An 18,576-nucleotide genomic window follows, 5' to 3' on the forward strand; every position below is an offset into this window, starting at 1 on the left:
CTGCCCGTAAGGATATTGGATCCCCTCGGGTTCAGGTGTAACCCATCCCTTTTGTATAGGTCATACCTTCCCCTGTGGACACGTGGCCAAGTGGTTAAGGCATTGGACTAGTGAACTGAAGGTCGTGAGTTTGAGCCCCAGCCGAGGGAACGTGTTGTGTCCTTGATCAAGGCACTTAATCACACATTGCTCTGCGACGACACTGGTGCCAAGCTGTATGGGTCCTAATGCCCTTCCCTTGAACAACATTGGCGTCGTAGAGAGGGAAGACTTGCAGCATGGGCAACTGCTGGTCTTCCATACAACCTTGCCCAGGCCTGCGCCCTGGAGAGTGAAGACTTTCCAGGCGCAGATCCATGGTCTCGCAAGACCTTCCCCTGAAGAAATCTCAATAATCCATAAATCTGAATCCCTGCCCCCTGCACCAGTTCCTCAGCCACACATTCATTCGCCAAATCATCATATTCTTACCCTCATTGACGTGAGGCACAGGCAGCAATCCAGAGATGACAACCCTGGAGGTCCTGTTTTTCGGCTTTCTACCTAGCTCCCTAAAATCTCTCTTCAGGACCTCCTCACCTTTCCCACCAATATTATTGGTGCCAGTATATGTCAAGATTTCTGGCTATTCACGTTCCCGCTTAGAATGCCGTGGACCTAAACCGAGACATCCCTAACCCTGGCACCACAAAGGCAACATGCCATCTGAGTATCTCTATCCTGTTCACAGAATCTCATCTCTATTCCTGTAACTATGGAATCTCCCATCACTGCTGCAGTCCTCTTCATATATCTTCTCTTCTGAGCCACAGTGCCAGATTCAGTTGCTGTGGCTCCTCCCAGTAGGTCACCCCCGCCCCCCCAACAGTATCGAAAGTGGAATACTTATTATAAGGGGAACGGCCACATGGGTACTCTGCACTGACTGTACATTTCCCTTCTTTCTTGGGGGCGGGGGGGAGCTCATCTAGAAGGCTCTGGAGGTACTCCCCAAGAAAAAATCTGGGGTCCTATGTTGAGTTTAATGCTGAATAGCATTTCCTGCGACACCACTGGTGCCAATCTATATCAGTTTCTGCTGCTCCTTTGGATTCCTCAGCTGCCCATAGACACCGAGCCTGCTGCATGAGCAACAGCTTGCTCTCCATATCACACTGCATCTAGATTGCACATCACAGTCAGCCCTGACCAACTCTGACCTCAAATTTATAAGGAAGGATGTGCTACCATTGGAGAGAGTCCAGAGGAGGTCCACTAGAATATTTCCAGGAATGAAAAGCATGGCACTGGGCCTGTACTTGGAGTTTAAAAGAATGAAAGGAGATTTCATTGAAACCAATCAAATATTGAAAGGCCTAGATAGAACAGGTGTGGAGAGAGTGTTTCCTATAGTGGGGGTGTCTAGGACCAGAGGACACAGCCTTGGAATGAGGAACTTTCACTTAGAACAGAGATGAAGAATTTCTTTAGCCAAACAGTGGTGAATCTGCAGAATTCACTGCCACAGATGACTATGGAGGCCAAGTCAGTGAGTACATTTAAAGCAGAATTTGATAAGGTTGTGGGAAGAAAGCAGGTGAATGTGGTTGAGAGGGATAATAAATCTGTCATGGTGGAATAGCAGAGCAAACTCAATGGGCTGAATGGCTAATTATGCTCCTATGTCACGGTAGACACATGGACTATTTCCAGAGGTTACCTCAAAGAAACAGAGATGTCATCAAACGTACCTTACAAAATCTTCTACTCCACTGGCAGGATAAATGAATCCACAGTTTCTTCCTTCAGGTTAAATGCCCTAGCAATGAGGCTATAATTGCATTCAGTCTGCTCCAATGGTTAGGCCACATTATTCACATATCCACCCTGTGTCTCCAAAAACAGACATACTGTGCCAAGCTCTGTCATCGCAAGAGATCTTCAGGTGAATGGAGAAAAAGGTACAAATTGGGTCTCAAGGTAGATCCACAACTCAAAGGAATTCTTGTGACAACTCAAACTTCAGAAGGCAATCCTTAAATGGACCTCAAGACCATTCATCCAGAACAAATCACCTCTCAAACTGTCCACCTGACTGCCTATCCTAACTTCTTCAGAGTCTGTGGGTCCCACACTAGCTTCACTACTTTAGAACTTCAGTCACCTTAGGACTGGACTGGAAGTCAATCTTGACCCTAGGGACTGCTTATTAGAAAAAAAAGTAGGAACACAATTCTATATTATCAGTTGCAAGGGACCAACATACAAAATATTACATTAGCATCTATATTTAAGTGCCAATATTTATTACTTGGCATCAGTTAAACTTTGATAATGAGAGCTACCTATAGTACTTAGAAATCAAATAATTTTTATTTCTGATTTGTTTAGTAATGTTTAATATTGTAGTTCCATTACCTTTGCTTCTGGAAAGCGTCATCAGTTAAAAAAAAAAATAGGATTTTAGAACTAATTAAGTACTTAAATGCATCCACTATTGGATTATAGAGTACCATGCTTACAGTTACCTATGGATAATATCACTTTTGCTATTGTGGAATGTACCATAGATAAGTCATTGAACCCCAAAGAATGCAGCTCTTGCTGATCCTGCAGAGTTTTCAAATGGCTGAAGATCTATTCAATCAAAATGAATATTTCTGAAAGCATTTGATGAAACCTCTGAACATAAAGCCAGCTCAAATTAATGAACATGGAATTGGAAGTAACTATTTTGCATAGATAAAAAAATTCCTAAGAGTTGAGCTAACATTAAAAAGGCATAGTCCAAGATTTCCAAGTATGACACATTCTTCTGAGCAGTAACATCAGCTAATGGACATCACTTTTGAGTGCTTTAACAGATTTCTCAATGGAGAAATTAAACTGGCAAACAACAAAGAGAGTACCAACAAGTACAAAGTTATCATTTTTATTTCATTAATCAAAATAAAAACAGTAACTTTTCCTCTGTAGATGTTCTGATCTGCTAAATACTTTCAACATTGTTATTATTTCAGATTTCTACATTCTGCAGTTTTGAGCAACATCGATAACTTCACTCGCCCCAACATTGAAAAGTAGCCATAACTAATGGACTCACTTTCAAGGATTCTTCATCTCATATTCTTGATATTTATTGCTTATTTATTATTATAATTTATTTCTTTTTGTATTTGCACATTTTGCGGTCTTTTGCACACTGGTTGAACACTCAAGTTGCTGTGGTCTTCCACGGATCCTATTATGGTTATTATTCTATGGATTTGAGTATGACCGCAAGAAAATGAACCACAGAGTTGTACATGGTGACGTACGTATTTTGATGATAAATTTACTTTGAGCCTTCATGATTCACAGGGCTTCAACTTGGTTAGTGTGTAAAGGCGCAGGATTAGCAGCAGTGCACCGTGCAAGTTTGTGCCCACGATCATGGTAGTTGCCATAACTCTTTATTCACAAAGCTTTGTCTCCCCATTCTTTGTTTCAGCAAGCTAATGTGTGCATTTGTAATCTGAGGAAGACAATGAATATTCATTTCAATAAGAGAGAGATGGCAAGGGCAAAGTAGCCACCATTCTACATTCATTAATTTTGATTTGCTCTTGAATGGTTTCAGGTGGACGCTCCACTGATTCTAACCACATTTTGGACAACTCATTAGAACAGAAAGCTCTGTAGTCCCTGCAGTACTCTCAAACATTTTTTTATTACCACATAGGTGTGGTATTCTTTGCATTGTTTAAAAAGCTAAATTTAATTTGAAATTTAGAGGGAAAACAAAGCTGACAGAAAAACAGATCAGGTGCCAACCATTGCAGTGAACAGGCAACCTAATTAAGTTCTTTACCCAGGCTGCTATTATTCAAGACAGGACCCAAGCCTATTGCCATATTACTCATCCTTTGCATTGAAAAGCTTAATCCCCACAAAACTTCAGAAATTTAGGCATGGGGGATTTTAATCTATTATTGGGTGATGAATCACAAACAAGTTCAAAGAACAAATAAGTTATTTTTAATCTTTAAAGTTTTAGCAAATCATAAGGTTCGTGAATTTATAAAATAATATGTGGTTTTAGGCAAACTACTAGCTTTGGTTGGAACAACAACAAAATGATTAGAAAAACTGCAACTTTTAATAAAGCTAATTTACAATGTAAAATTTACAGTGCAAAGTTTACATTGTACTTTTAATTTTAACTGCACATTTAAGAGAAACCCCATTCAAATGGAACATTATTTTTTTTTGCAATATCACATCAACTCATCAATAACCACATTTGACTAAAAACTTGAAGTTTGGAGGAATAAACCCAAGATTTATGGATCACATACTTTTATTATTCCACATAGAGAAGTATCAGAATTAAGAACAGATCAAATCCACAGGTCTTTTTCAACTAATACCTGATTTGTCTTGTAAGGTTTGGTAGGTGATGTTAAGCAATACCAGGGTCACAGTTAAGACAACACCTTCCCTTTGCAGTCTTATTTCCAATTAAGGTAAGCCACAGAGAATGAAGGCATTGCACAACAGTAGTAGCCATGCAGGAGAAGGAAAATGAATGTAGTTGTGCTCAACTCGGATTTCACTGTGGGGCTTCATCTTCAATTACTTCTAGTCTACGGGGCCCATACAGTAGAACATAGGCTATGTGCCAGTCACCACCACCAGACAACTTTAGAATATCTTCGGGTGCCACTACGCTGACTTTATCGTCATCAAATTTAATCCACTCATCTGAAAACAAATCAATACAAATGAGAACTGGAAATCTTAACATTTAGGAACACATGATATAAATATTGTTGCAATATCGATTAACATGCTGTTCTTGCTGCCTGATGTCTAAATTTACTTTAAAGCATCTTTCAGCACAGAACACAGTTATAACAGGCAAAATGTGCAACAATTACAACTTATACCTACAAAATTGAATATACATACAGATATAAAAACAATAAAACTAAGCAAAGGCTATCAAGGGCTACACTTAGTCTGAAATATTAGCAATATTGAATTTCTCCAATTGATACTAAAAAGGAAAGCCTAATAACTAGTTAATACAAAAAGAGGAAGAATTACCTGATTTTCTTCTAACCCAAGCTACGTAGTGACCAGAAGAACTTGATCTGCCTTGATGTGTTAGTACTGCCATTAGTTCATAGTATCCACTATTATTTGAGCCCAAATCTGTTAGAACAAAACAAAATTACAATGTTCTTAAAACAATTTAAATTCCTATACTATTTTTTTCTTATGCAGGATCATATTATGCATGATTATATTACTGATCTTAACTACATTCAGTTTTTGGAAAAGATAACAAGCAGAGAACAGGCATTAACTTAGCACTTCTGTTCAATTCAAACCAGGTTTGAGAAATACCAGTAAAAAACTAACTCAACACCTGGTTGCAGATTTGAATGGAGATCAGAATTACAAAAGGTCCAGGTACAATTTCCAGAAAGCCATCTCACGGGCGAAGTGGCAATTCTGGACTAACTTGAATCAAGGATGCTCGATAGTTGGGGCATGGCTCAAATACTATCACCTCTTAGAAAGCTAAATCAAGAAACATAGGTGATAACAGGGCTTCACTTCCAAATGAGCTCAATGCCTTCTATCGTAGCTTTGACCATCAAATCACAGAGGAACCAATACAAACTCACATAGATGAACCATAAGACTATGTGCTTAGACCCCAGCTCAACTTGGTTTACACTTATGACTGTGTGGCTATGCAGAACTCCAATGTCATATTCAAGTTTGCTGATGACACCATTGTTGTATGCCAAATGAAAAGTGGGAAAGAATCAGCACGTGGGCACGTGGCCAAGTGGTTAAGGCATTGGACTAGCGACCTGAAGGTCGTGAGTTCGAGCCCCAGCCAAGGGAACGTGTTGTGTCCTTGAGCAAGGCACTTAATCACACATTGCTCTGCGACGACACTGGTGCCAAGCTGTATGGGTCCTGATGCCCTTCCCTTGGACAACATTGGTGGCGTGGAGAGGGGAGACTTGCAGCATGGCAAATGCTGGTCTTCCATACAACCTTGCCCAGGCCTGCGCCCTGGAGAGTGAAGACTTTCCAGGCGCAGATCCATGGTCTCGCATGACTAACGGATGCCTTTAAAGAATCAGCATACAGGGGGGTGATTGGAAATCTGGCTGAGTGGTGCCATAACAACTTCTTATTCATGTCAGTAAGACCAAGGAGCTGATTATTAACTTCAGAAGTCCATGACCAGAGTTCATGAGCCAGTCCTCACTGCAGGAGCAGAGGTGGAGAGGGTCAGCAACTTTAAATTCCTCAGTGTTATTATTTTGGAGGACCTGTCCTAGGCCCAGCACGTTCAGTGCAATTGCGAAGAAAGCACGGCAGTGCCTCTGCTTCCTAAGGAGTTTGCAAAGATTCAGCTTGACATCTAAAACTTTTAGAAACTTTTATAGATATATTGACTGGCTGCATCACAACCTGCTATGCAAACTCCAATGCCCTTGAACTGAAAATCCTACAAAAAGTAGTGGATACAGCCCTGTCCATAACAAGTAAAGCCCTCCTCACCATTGAGCATATCTACCGGAAATGTTGCTGCAGGAATGCAACATCCATCATCAGTGACCCCCACCACCCAAAACATGCTCTCTTCTCACTGAGGGAAGATTTAACAGAAACGTATAAAATATTGAGGTGCCCAGACAAAGCAGATTGTAGGAGGCTGTTCCTTTTTCCAGAGGAGTTGAGGACCAGCACGTTCCTCCAGAAAAGGAACAGCCTCCTGCCATCTGCTTTGTCTGGACACTTCAATATTTTCCCTCAGCCATCTCCGAGGAAAACAGTTCTAGTATTTCTAATGCATCCTTTGGTATCAGTAGCAAACTTGAAAATATGACATTTGGTCCTCTTAACCAAAATGTATTTTGAAAATTTGGAGCACAAGTACTGATTTCTGCAATAACCCACTAGTCACACCCTGCCAACTCAACAATGAATTACCTATTCCACCTCTTTGCTGATAGTTCAATAATCAGTTCTCAGCCTGTGCCATGATATCATCCCACAGTGCATTATTGCCATGAGTGAACAGGTTGCCCACTTGACCTGGAGAGGACCCGATGGTGCCCCATATCTAATGATGCAACAGCAAAATTCAATAATCATAGCATGGAATCTTACCATCATTAAGAGAGTTGATGTTTAGAAAATCAGTTTAAGAAAGTGGTGCTGAAGTGATGAAAAATTAGCCATGATTTTACTGAATGGTGGAACAGTCATATTTGAACAAACTTACGATTTCCCCCAATTGATCAAGTGCAGCACATACTACTCCACAATTTCTTAAATGTGAAAAATAATTTATACACCTACACAATTTGGGTAAGCAGAAAATAAATGACTAGAATATAAAATAGAATTCTTCAACTGCATAATGATCTCCCATTAACCTTTACACCCTAAACACCGCTCTACAATCTTAATTCTAACAATACAGTCAGAATTTCTCATCTTTGGAACTTTCCAGTGAATCTTTACTGTACCTTCATTTGGAACTTTCCTCCTGAAGTGCAGTAAAGAGAATTGGACACAACAATCCAGTTACAATCTCACCAATGTTTTGTAAACACTCAATATAAATTCAGTGAGACCACAAGATATAGATACAGAATTAGGCCATTTGGCCCATCAATTCTGCTCTGCTATTTCATCATGGCTGATCCATTTCCCTCTCAGCCCCAATCTCCTGACTTTCATGCAATGACTAATCAATAATCTAACAATCTCTGCCTTAAATCTACCCAATGACTTGGGTTCCACAGCCATCTGTGGCAATCAATTCCACAGATTCACCATTCTCCAACTAAAGAAATCCCTCCTCATCGCCATTCTAAATGGACATGCTTTTATTCCGAGGCTGTGCCATTTGGTCCTGGGCTCTACCACCATAGGATATACTCCACATCCACTCTGTCAAGGCCTTTCGACATTCGATAGGTTTCAATGAGATTCCCTCCTCATTCTTATGAATGCTGGTAGAGTCCCAAAGCCATCAATCAGTCCTCATATGGTAATCCCTTCATTCCCAGAATCATTCACTTGGTATTGGTATTATTGGCTAGCTTACCTTCGTATTCCATCTTTTTCTATCTTTATGACTTCTTGTTGCCTTTTGTAAGTTTTTAAAACCTTCCCAATCCTTTAACTTCCCACTAAGTTTTGCTCTACTATATGCCCTCTCTTTTGGATTTTATGTTGGCTTTAACTTCGTCAGCCACAGTTATGTCATCCTGCCATTAGAATACTCCTTCCCTGGCATACATGTGAAACACCCTAGTTTCCATGGCTGCGCTAGTCTAGGGAAGATAACCTACGGCCCTACCAAACTCCTGAGATTGAGGCGCGCTTGATCCCAACCCATACCCCGGCTTGTGTGGATGCTGTGTCATTTGCTACCCTGTTGCAAATTAATGCCTCAAAATAACAGGCGGTACACTGCATATGATTAAAGGAATTATGTTTATGAATCTTAACTAAAGGGTTAATGAATAACAAAAAGGACCCATTCTAATTAAACAGTCAAATGTGTACAAGTTGGAGCTCATCTTGAACTTCTCTGTCACTCATGCACTGGGCCCTTAGTCAACATGAAAGCACACACCACCCTCTGAACGTCACTCACAATCCATCTCGAACAAACTTGTCTCCCACCAGAACGTATGCTACGACTGGTTCTCCCCAGCGTCTTCCTTCTCCATCCCTTCTCGAACAAAAAACCCCTCCCAAACCCAACCTTAGTGTCCTTCACCAGAAACCTTCCTTTCAATTCAACCACCCTAATTGGATAGCAAACATTTCTTCTCATCTGCTATCTTCAACAATAACCCAAACACAAGCTGAAAACAAGTAGCTCTCGCAGAACTGTTAAAATGAAATAATGAACAGTACAAAATGAAATATATACTGCATAACAGTAAAAATATGAACCAGGGCATTACATATGTATCCTGCCCCTTCCAAACTGTATCTAGAAATTCCAGCCATTGCTGCTCTGCCATCATCCCTGCTAGTGTCCCCTTCCAATCAACTTAAGCCAACTCCTCTCTCATGCCTCTGCAATTCCCTTTACTCCACTGTAATCGTGAGTCCTCAGCAGGGTGAATTATATCTTATTATGATTACTGCCCCTTAAGCTCTCTAATCAATTCCAGTTCATTGCACAACAGCCTATCTAAAATAGCGGATCCCCTAACTGCTCAACAACAAGCTGCTCTAAAAAGCCTTCTCATAGGCATTCTACAAATTCTCACCTGGGGATCCAGCACCAACCTGAGTTTCTCAATCTATCTGCATAATGGAATCGTAACATTGCTCTTTTGACATGCCTTTTCCATCTCCTGTTATAAATTATAGTCCATATCCTGGCAACTGTTCAGAGGCCTGTATATAACTCCCATCAGGGTCTTTTCACCCTCGCATAAGGACTCTACATCGTCTGATCCTATGTCACTTCTTTCTAAGGATTTGATTTCATTTTTTTTAAACCAAAGCCCATCCACATTGCCTACCTGCCAGTCCTTTTGATACAATGTGTATCCTTGGATGTTAAGCTCCAGCTATAATTGTTTTTCAGCCATGACTCAGTCCACAATGCCATACCTGCCAATCTCTAAATGTGCTACGTTCATCTACTTTATTCTGTATACAGTGTGCATTCAAATATAATGCAATCATCACCCTTTTCAACTTTGGCCCCCCTTCCACATTGCAACTCATCCTGTTGACTGCAAATCTGCCCTAGCATCAGCCTATCCTTGCTAGCAGTCTCACTACACATTTCCTCTGTTTGTAAACCAACCACCCCACCTTCAGCCCCATCACCCTGGTTCCCATCACCCTGCCAAATTAGTTTAAATTCCATGGCTCTACTTGGGAATCTGAAAATTCCATCTTTCTTACTCACCGATCTCTGAACGTAACCCTCTGCTTTCACTGATTTATGCGCTGTCCTTGTAGTCTATAACCATGCGTTTTCACTGCTTACCACATTTATATTTCAAGAATCAATCCAGTGACCTGTTTTGTATTCCCTCCATGAAAATAAAACCCTTTATGTCTAGAGATCAGAACTGTGATGCTTTCTGAGGTGCAGGAACAGACACGTCAGGTTTCACGAATCCAAAGCTTGAAAAGCTGACAAGTAACTGCCTGAGACAATACTTGATGGGATTCAGAAGAATGAGAAGGGAACATATAGAAACATGCAAAATTATGAAAAGGGATAGATAAGTTGCTCTACTGGCAGATGAAACTAGAACTAAGGAACATAGCCTCACGATTTGGGAGAGTAGCTTTACGATGGAGATTAGGAGGAACTGCTTTTCCCTAAAGAGTGGTGAAACTGTGGAATTCTCTGCCCAAGAAGCAGTAGAGGCTAACTCACTAAATGTATTTAAGACAAAGTTAGATAGATTTTTTATCTAGTAGAGGAATTAAGGTGTATGAGGTAAAAGGAAGATTGGTGAACTGAGCCATCATTTTATTGAATGGCAGAGCAGGCTCGACTCCTATTTATGTTCTTAGTAAGTACCAAAGCTTTCTAAAAAGTCCAGCGAATTCTTAGGTTTAAAAAGAACAACAAAAAAATAGAAGCACAGATATTGCTTTCACAGTTCAAGATGCTGGATGGATCTCTGCTGACATACTGACTCTCATTCCAGGCACAACACTTTGGAGAGACACTTACTAGAATATACAAGAGACTGGAGAGGTGTTGCCTCTTTCAAACAAAGCAGCATGACAAAAGATTTAGGTACAAAGATCTAAGTCTGGTTTTCTTTAAATAGTAAATGGAGAGAAGCTGCTTTTACCAGCAGAAAGGCTGAAAGGTAGATGGAGGAATGGCTAAGCAACAGATCCAGTGAAGAGAAAAAATTCTTCAGTGCAGTAAGTTAGCAAGTTGAATCTACCGTCCAAAAAGGCGGTGAAAACAAATTCACAAATAGAGAGTTGACGTAGGCTACATTATTTGAGTTCAGAATCACAGTCAAACATGGATCATCAAACAAGACAGCACAGTATGAGTCCTTCGGTCGATGATGTTGTGGCAACCAATATAAACCTACTCCATGATCAATCTAATCCTTCCTCCCTAAACAGTCAAAAGCATTTGTTTTCCTTACATCCATATGCCTATCTAAGTCTTTTAAACGCCTCTATTGTATCAGTCTCTAATACCATTCCAATAGTGTGTTCCAGGCATCCAATTCACACTGTACAAAAATTAATGTACCTCTGATATCTCCCCCGAACTTTCCTCTACTCAGCTTAAACAATGCCCTCTGGTATTGGCATTTATTTGCAGTTTTAGTTCTAAAACAACAATGTGCTTGTAATTTGAAGTACCTCACAACATTGTGGCCAACAGATTAGATGTCACATAAATGTTGCAAATTTACAGTCCCTAAACACAAATGCCTATCATTCATGAATAATGCTTTAGTAGCAACATCTAGAGTGCAAATTTGTTATGTAAACATTTATAGAAACACCTTTGAGAAGGTAACATGTTGAGACACTTGTCCATTACACCAGTGGTCCCCAACCACCGGGCCGCAAAGCATGTGCTACCAGGCTGTGAGGCAATGATATGAGTCAGCTGCACTCTTCCTCATTCCGTCACGCAATGTTGAACTTGAACATAGGGTTGCCAACTGTCCCGTATTTGCCTTGGCTGGGGCTTGAACTCATGACCTTCAGGTCACTAGTCCAATGCCTTAACCACTTGGCCACGTGTCCTTATTAAGTATATTACATCAGTGCTAACGAAGGAGGACATGGAGGATAAGGAGATCAGTGCTGAATGTATTGAGCTAAAGGAGGAGGTAGTGTTGGGTCTTGTAAAGAGCATTAAGGTAGCTAAGTCCCAGGGCCTAATGAGATATATCCCAGGTTATTGAGAGAAGTGATTGCTGGGGACTTAACAAATATCTCTGTGTCCTCGCTGGTCACAGGCAAGGTCTCGGTGGACTGGTGAGTATTAATGTTGTTCCATTATTCAAGAATGGAACCGGGCATTATCCCGGAAACTGCAGGCCAGTGAGTCTCATGCCAATGGTAAGGAGGTTACTGGAGAGAATTCTTTAAGATAGGATTTATGAGCATTTGGAAAACCATGGCATAATTAGGAAGAGCCAGCATGGATTTGTGCGAGGCAAATTATGTCTTACTAACTTGATTGAGGTTTCTGATGAGATGATATGAGTGATTGACGAAGGTATAGCTGTGAACGTTGTTTATATGGATTTCAGTAAGATGTTTGACAAAGACCCCCATAGGAGGCTTATCAAGAAAATTAATGTGCATGGGATCCATTATGAATTGGCTGTTGAGATTCAAAACTGGCTTATCCATTGAAGACAGAGGGTAGTGGTCAAAGGGACATTCGAGCTGAAGGTCTGTGATTCATGGTGTTCCACAGGGATCTGTATTGGGACCTCTGCTGCTTGTGATATATATGCGGATACCATAGATGTCTGGCAAAGAAAACAGCTGGACACAGATCTGTTGCAGATATGGGCAGAGAAGTGGCAGATGCAGTTTAACCCAGCCAAATATGAAGTGTTGTACCTCGGTAAGTCAAACATGAAGAGACAATACATCGGTCATGGCAAAATCCTTAACAGTGTTGATGAGCAGAGGGATCTTGGAGTCCAAGTTTAAGATCCCTGAAAGTGGCTACACAGGTTGATAGGTGGTTAAGAAGTTAAATGGTAAGCTTGCTTATTTTAGTTGAGGCATTGCGTTCAAACATCAGGAAGTTATGTTGCAGCTTATAAGAACTCTAGTTAGACCACATCTGGAATATTGCATACAGTTCTAGTCGCCCCATTATAAGGAAGGATGTCGATGTTTTAGAGAGGGTGCAGAAATTTACCAAGATGTTGCCTGGATTAGAGAGCATGTGCTATAACGAGATATGACCATAAGACACAAGAGCAGAATTTGGCTATTCAGCCCATTGAGTCTACTCCACTATTCCATCATGACTGATCCCAGATCTTACTCAACCTCATACAATTGCCTCCTCATCATATCCTTTGGTGCCCTGACTGATCAGGAAACGATCAACTTCTGCCTCCACTGCAGAGCATTCCACAGATTCACTACTCTCTGGCTAAAAAAAAATTCTTCCTTACCTCTGTTCTAAAAGGCCACCCATCAATTTTGAGGGAGTGTCCTCAGTTCTCGATACCCCCACCCATGGGAAACATCCTCTCCACATCAATCCCATCTAGTCCTTTCAAAATTCAGTTGGTTTCAATGAGATCCCCGTGCATTCTTCTAAATTCCAGTAAGTATAGGTCCAAAGCCGCTAAACGCTCCTCGTATGTTCACCCCTTCATTCCCAGAGTAATCCTTGTGAACCTCTTCTGGACTCTCTCCAATGTCAACATATCCTTTCTGGGAGATGGGCCCAAAACTATTGACAATACTCCAAGTGCAGCCCGACATAAAGACTCAGCATTATCTCCATGCTTTTACATTCTATTCCCCTTGAAATAAATGCCAAACAATGCATTTGCCTTCTTTACCACAGGCTTGATCTGTAAATTAACCTCCATCATCAAAGTTGCTGGTGAACGCAGCAGGCCAGGCAACATCTGTAGGAAGAGGTGCAGTCGACGTTTCAGGCCGAGACCCTCTAGTCCTGACGAAGGGTCTCGGCCTGAAACGTCGACTGCACCTATCCCCACAGATGCTGCCTGGCCTGCTGCGTTCACCAGCAACTTTGATGTGTGTTGCTTGAATTTCCAGCATCTGCAGAATTCCTGTTGTTTGCGTGTAAATTAACCTTCTGGGAGTCTTAAGACCATAAGACAAAGGAGAAGCCCGCCATTCGGCCCATCGAGTCTGTTCCGCCATTCATTGAGCTGATCCATTCTCCCATTTAGTCCCACTCCCCCGCCTTCTCACCATAACCTCTGATGGCCCTGGCTACCCAGATACCTATCAATCTCTGTCTTAAAATACCCACTGACCACCTTCACTGCCACCTGTGGCAACAAATACCACAGATTCACCACCCATTGGCTAAAAAAAAGTCTTTGCATCTCTGTTCTGAACGGGCGCCCTTCAATCCTTAAGTCATGCCCTCTCGTACCAGACTCCCCCACCATGGGAAACAACTTTGCCATATCCACTCTGTCCATGCCCTCCAACATTCGAAATGTTTCTATGAGGTCCCCCCCTCATTCTTCTAAACTCCAAGGAGTACAGTCCAAGAGCGGTCAAACGTTCCTCTTAAGTTAACCCTCTCATTTCCAGAATCACTGCAGTGAATCTTCTCTGAACCTCTATAACATCAGCACATCCTTTCTTAAATAAGGAGCCCAAAACTGCACACAGTACTCCAAGTGAGGTCTTACCAGTGCCTTATAGAGCCTAAACATCACATCCCTTTTCCTATACTCTATTCCTCTAGAAATGAATGCCAACATTGCATTCGCCTTCTTCACCACCAACTCAACCTGGAGGTTAACCTTAAGGGTATCCTGCACGAGGACTCCCAAGTCCCATTGCATCTCAGAACTTTGAATTCTCTCCCCATTTAAATAATAGTCTGCCCACTTCTTTCTTCTGCCAAAGTGCATAAACATACACTTTCCAACATTGCATTTCATTTACCACTTCTTTGCCCATTCTCCCAATCTATCCAAGTCTCTCTGCAGACTCTCTGTTTCCTCAGCACTACCGGCCCCTCCACCTATCCTTGTATCATCAGCAAACTTAGCCACAAAGCCATTTATTCCATAATCCAAATCGTTGATGTACAAAGTAAAAAGAAGCGGCCCCAACACGGATCCCTGTGGAACACCAGTGGTAACCGGCAGCCAACCAGAATGGGATCCCTTTATTCCCACTCTCTGTTTCCTGCCAATCAGCCAACGCTCTATCCACATATGTAACTTTCCCATAATTCCATGGGCTCTTATCTTGTTTAGCAGCCTCATGTGCGGCACCTTGTCAAAGGCCTTCTGAAAATCCAAATACACAACATCCACTGCATCTCCCTTGTCTAGCCTACTTGTAATTTCCTCAAAAAATTTCAAGATTTTTGTCAGGCAGGATTTTCCTTTTAGGAAACCATGCTGAGTTCTGCCGATCTTGTCACAGGCTTCCCGGTACTCTGTAACCTCATCCTTGACAATCGACTCCAACAACTTCCCAACCACCGATGTCAAGCTAACAGGTCTATAATTTCCTTTTTGCTTCCTTGCCCCATTCTTAAATAATGGAGTGACATTTGCAATCTTCCAGTCCTCCGGAACAATGCCAGAATCTATTGACTTTTGAAAGCTCATTGCTAATGCCTCCGTAATCTCCACAGCTACTTCCTTCAGAACACGAGGGTGCATTCCATCTGGTCCGGGAGATTTATCTACCCTTAGACTATTCAGCTTCCTGACTACTTTCTCTGTCATAATTGTGACTGCACACACTTCTCTTACCTGACACCCTTGAGTGTCCGGTATACTGCTGTCTTCCTCAGTGAAGACTGATGCAAAATACTCATTCAGTGCCTCTGCCATCTCCTTATCTCCCATTACAATTTCTCCAGCATCATTTTTGATCGGTCCTATATCTACTCTCACCAGTCTTTTACTCTTTATATACTTGGAAAAGCTTTTAGTATCCTCTTTGATATTATTTGCTAGCTTCCTTTCATAATGCATCTTTTCCCTCTTAATGACCTTCTTAGTTTCCTTTTGCAAGCTTTTAAAAGCTTCCCAATCCTCTGTCTTCCCACTAATTTTTGCTTCCTTGTATGCCCTCTCCTTTGCTTTGACTTCTCTTGTCAACCACAGTTGCATCCTTTTTCCATTAGAAAATTTCTTCTTTTTTGGAATATATCTGTCTTGGACCTTCCTCACTTCTCACATAAACTTCAGCCACTGCTGCTCTGCTGTCCTTCCCGCTAGTGTCCCTTTCCAGTCAACTTTGGCCAGTTCCTCTCTCATGCCACTGTAATTTCCTTTATTCCACTGAAATATCGACACATCGGATTTCGGCTTCTCTTTCTCAAATTTCACAGTGAACTCAATTATGTTATGATCACTGCCTCCTCAGGGTTCCTTCACAATCTCTCTAATCATCTCTGGTTCATTACACAATACCCAATCCAGTACAGCCAATCCCCTACTGGGCTCAACAACAAGCTGTTCTAAAAAGCCATCTCGTAGACATTCTACAAATTCTCCCTCTTGAGATCCAGTGCCAACCTGATTTTCCCAATCCACTCACATGTTAAAATCCCCCACAATTATCATAACACTGCCCTTCTGACAAGCCTTTTCTATTTCCTGTTGTGATTTGTAGTCCTCATCATGGCAGCTGTTAGGGGGCCTGTATATAACTGCCTTCAGGGTCCTTTTACCCCTGCGATTTCTTAGCTCAACCCATAACGATTCTGAACCTTCTGATCCTATGTCACCTCTTTCTAATGATTTAATATCATTTCTTACAAATAAAGCCACGCCTCCCCCTCTACCTACCCTTCCGAAACACCATGTATCCTTGGACGTTCAGCTCCCAGAGACATGCATCCTTTAGACATGTCTCAGTGATGGCCACAATATCATACCTGCCAATCTGCAGCTGTATGACAAGATCATCCACCTTATTCCTTATGCTGCATGCATAACACCTTAAGTCCAGTATTTGGTACTTTTTGCTTTGATTGCACTGCAACTCATCCCAATGGCTGCAAATTTGCCTCATCCCCCACCTGTGTTTCCTGACATCTTTACTGCTGACTATCTGAGATTTATTTCTGTTTTCCCCCTCCTCTGCTCTGTCATTCCGGTTCCCATCCCCCTGCCAAATTAGTTTAAACCCTCCCTAACAGCTCTATTAAACCTTCATAGAACATAGAATAGTACAGCACAGTACAGGCCCTTCGGCCCACAATGTTGTGCCGACCCTCAAACCCTGCCTCTCATATAAGCCCCCACCTTAAATTCCTCCATATACCTGTCTAGTAGTCTCTTAAACTTCACCAGTGTATCTGCCTCCACCACTGACTCAGGCACCAACCACTCTGAGTAAAAAACCTTCCTCTAATATCTCCCTTGAACTTCCCACCCCTTACCGTAAAGCCTTGTCCTCTTGTATTGAGCAGTGGTGCCCTGGGGAAGAGGCACTGGCTATCCACTCTATCTATTCCTCTTATTATCTTGTACACCTCTATCATGTCTCCTCTCATCCTCCTTCTCTCCAAAGAGTAAAGCCCTAGCTCCCTTAATCTCTGATCATAATGCATACTCTCTAAACCAAGCAGCAATTCTGGTAAATCTCCTCTGTACCCTTTCCAATACTTCCACATCCTTCCTATAGTGAGGCAACCAGAACTGGACAGAATACTCCAAGTGTGGCCTAACCAGAGTTTTATAGAGCTGCATCATTACATCACGATTCTTAAACTCTATCCCTCGACTTATGAAAGCTAACACCCCATAAGCTTTCTTAACTACCCTATCCACCTGTGAGGCCACTTTCAGGGATCTGTGGACATGTACCCCCAGATCCCTCTGCTCCTCCACACCACCAAGTATCCTGCCATTTACTTTGTACTCTGCCTTGGAGTTTGTCCTTCCAAAGTGTACCACCTCGCACTTCTCCGGGTTGAACTCCATCTGCCACTTCTCAGCCCACTTCTGCATCCTATCAATGTCTCTCTGCAATCTTTGACAATCCTCGACACTATCTACAACACCATCAACCTTTGTGTCCTCTGCAAACTTGCCAACCCACCCTTCTACGCCCACGTCCAGGTCGCTAATAAAAATCACGAAAAGTAGAGGTCCCAGAACAGATCCTTGTGGGACACCACTAGTCAAAATCCTCCAATCTGAATGTACTCCCTCCACCACAACCCTCTGCCTTCTGCAGGCAAGCCAATTCTGAATCCACCTGGCCAAACTTCCCTGGATCCCATGCCTTATGACTTTCTGAATAAGCCCACCGTGAGGAACACTGTCAAATGCCTTACTAAAATCCATACAGACCACATCCACTGCACTACCCTCATCTACATGACTGGTCACCTCCTCAAAGAACTCTATCAGGCTTGTTAGACACGATCTGCCCTTCACAAAGCCATGCTGACTGTCCCTGATCAAACCATGATTCTCTAAATGCCCAGAGATCCTATCTCCAAGAATCTTTTCCAACAGCTTTCCCACCACAGACGTAAGGCTCACTGGTCTATAATTACCTGGACTATCCCTACTACCTTTTTTGAACAAGGGGACAATATTTGCCTCCCTCCAATCCTCCGGTACCATTCCCGTGGACAACGAGGACAAAAAGATCCTAGCCAAAGGCTCAGCAATCTCTTTCCTCGCCTTGTGGAGCAGCCTGAGGAATATTCCATCAGGCTCCGGGGACTTATCTGTCCTAATGTACTGTAACACCTCCAACACCTCCTCTCCCTTGATATCGACATGCTCCAGAACATCAACCTCACTCATATTGTCCTCACCATCATCAGCTCCCTCTCATTGGTGAATACTGAAGAGAAGTATTCATTGAGGA

The 18,576-nt window shown here is 42.0% G+C and overlaps 1 protein-coding gene across 3 annotated transcripts in view; it reads right to left on the reverse strand.

Annotated features, from left to right (window-relative positions):
* Positions 1-2,996: 2,996 nt before the first annotated feature.
* The window catches only part of usp14 (ubiquitin specific peptidase 14 (tRNA-guanine transglycosylase)), a 62,840-nt gene continuing 47,260 nt past the window's right edge, over positions 2,997-18,576 (reverse strand). For all 3 annotated transcript variants that reach the window (XM_072255716.1, XM_072255706.1, XM_072255722.1), the window contains 2 exons: positions 5,068-5,175; positions 2,997-4,722 (listed from right to left, as the gene is read on the reverse strand). In XM_072255716.1, coding sequence (XP_072111817.1) covers positions 4,571-4,722; positions 5,068-5,175 — 260 coding nt within the window. In that variant the 3' untranslated portion in view covers positions 2,997-4,570. The remainder of the gene's footprint in view (positions 4,723-5,067; positions 5,176-18,576) is intronic.

This window comes from Mobula birostris, chromosome 1, assembly GCF_030028105.1.
Source record: "Mobula birostris isolate sMobBir1 chromosome 1, sMobBir1.hap1, whole genome shotgun sequence".
Lineage (NCBI taxonomy): Eukaryota > Metazoa > Chordata > Chondrichthyes > Myliobatiformes > Myliobatidae > Mobula > Mobula birostris.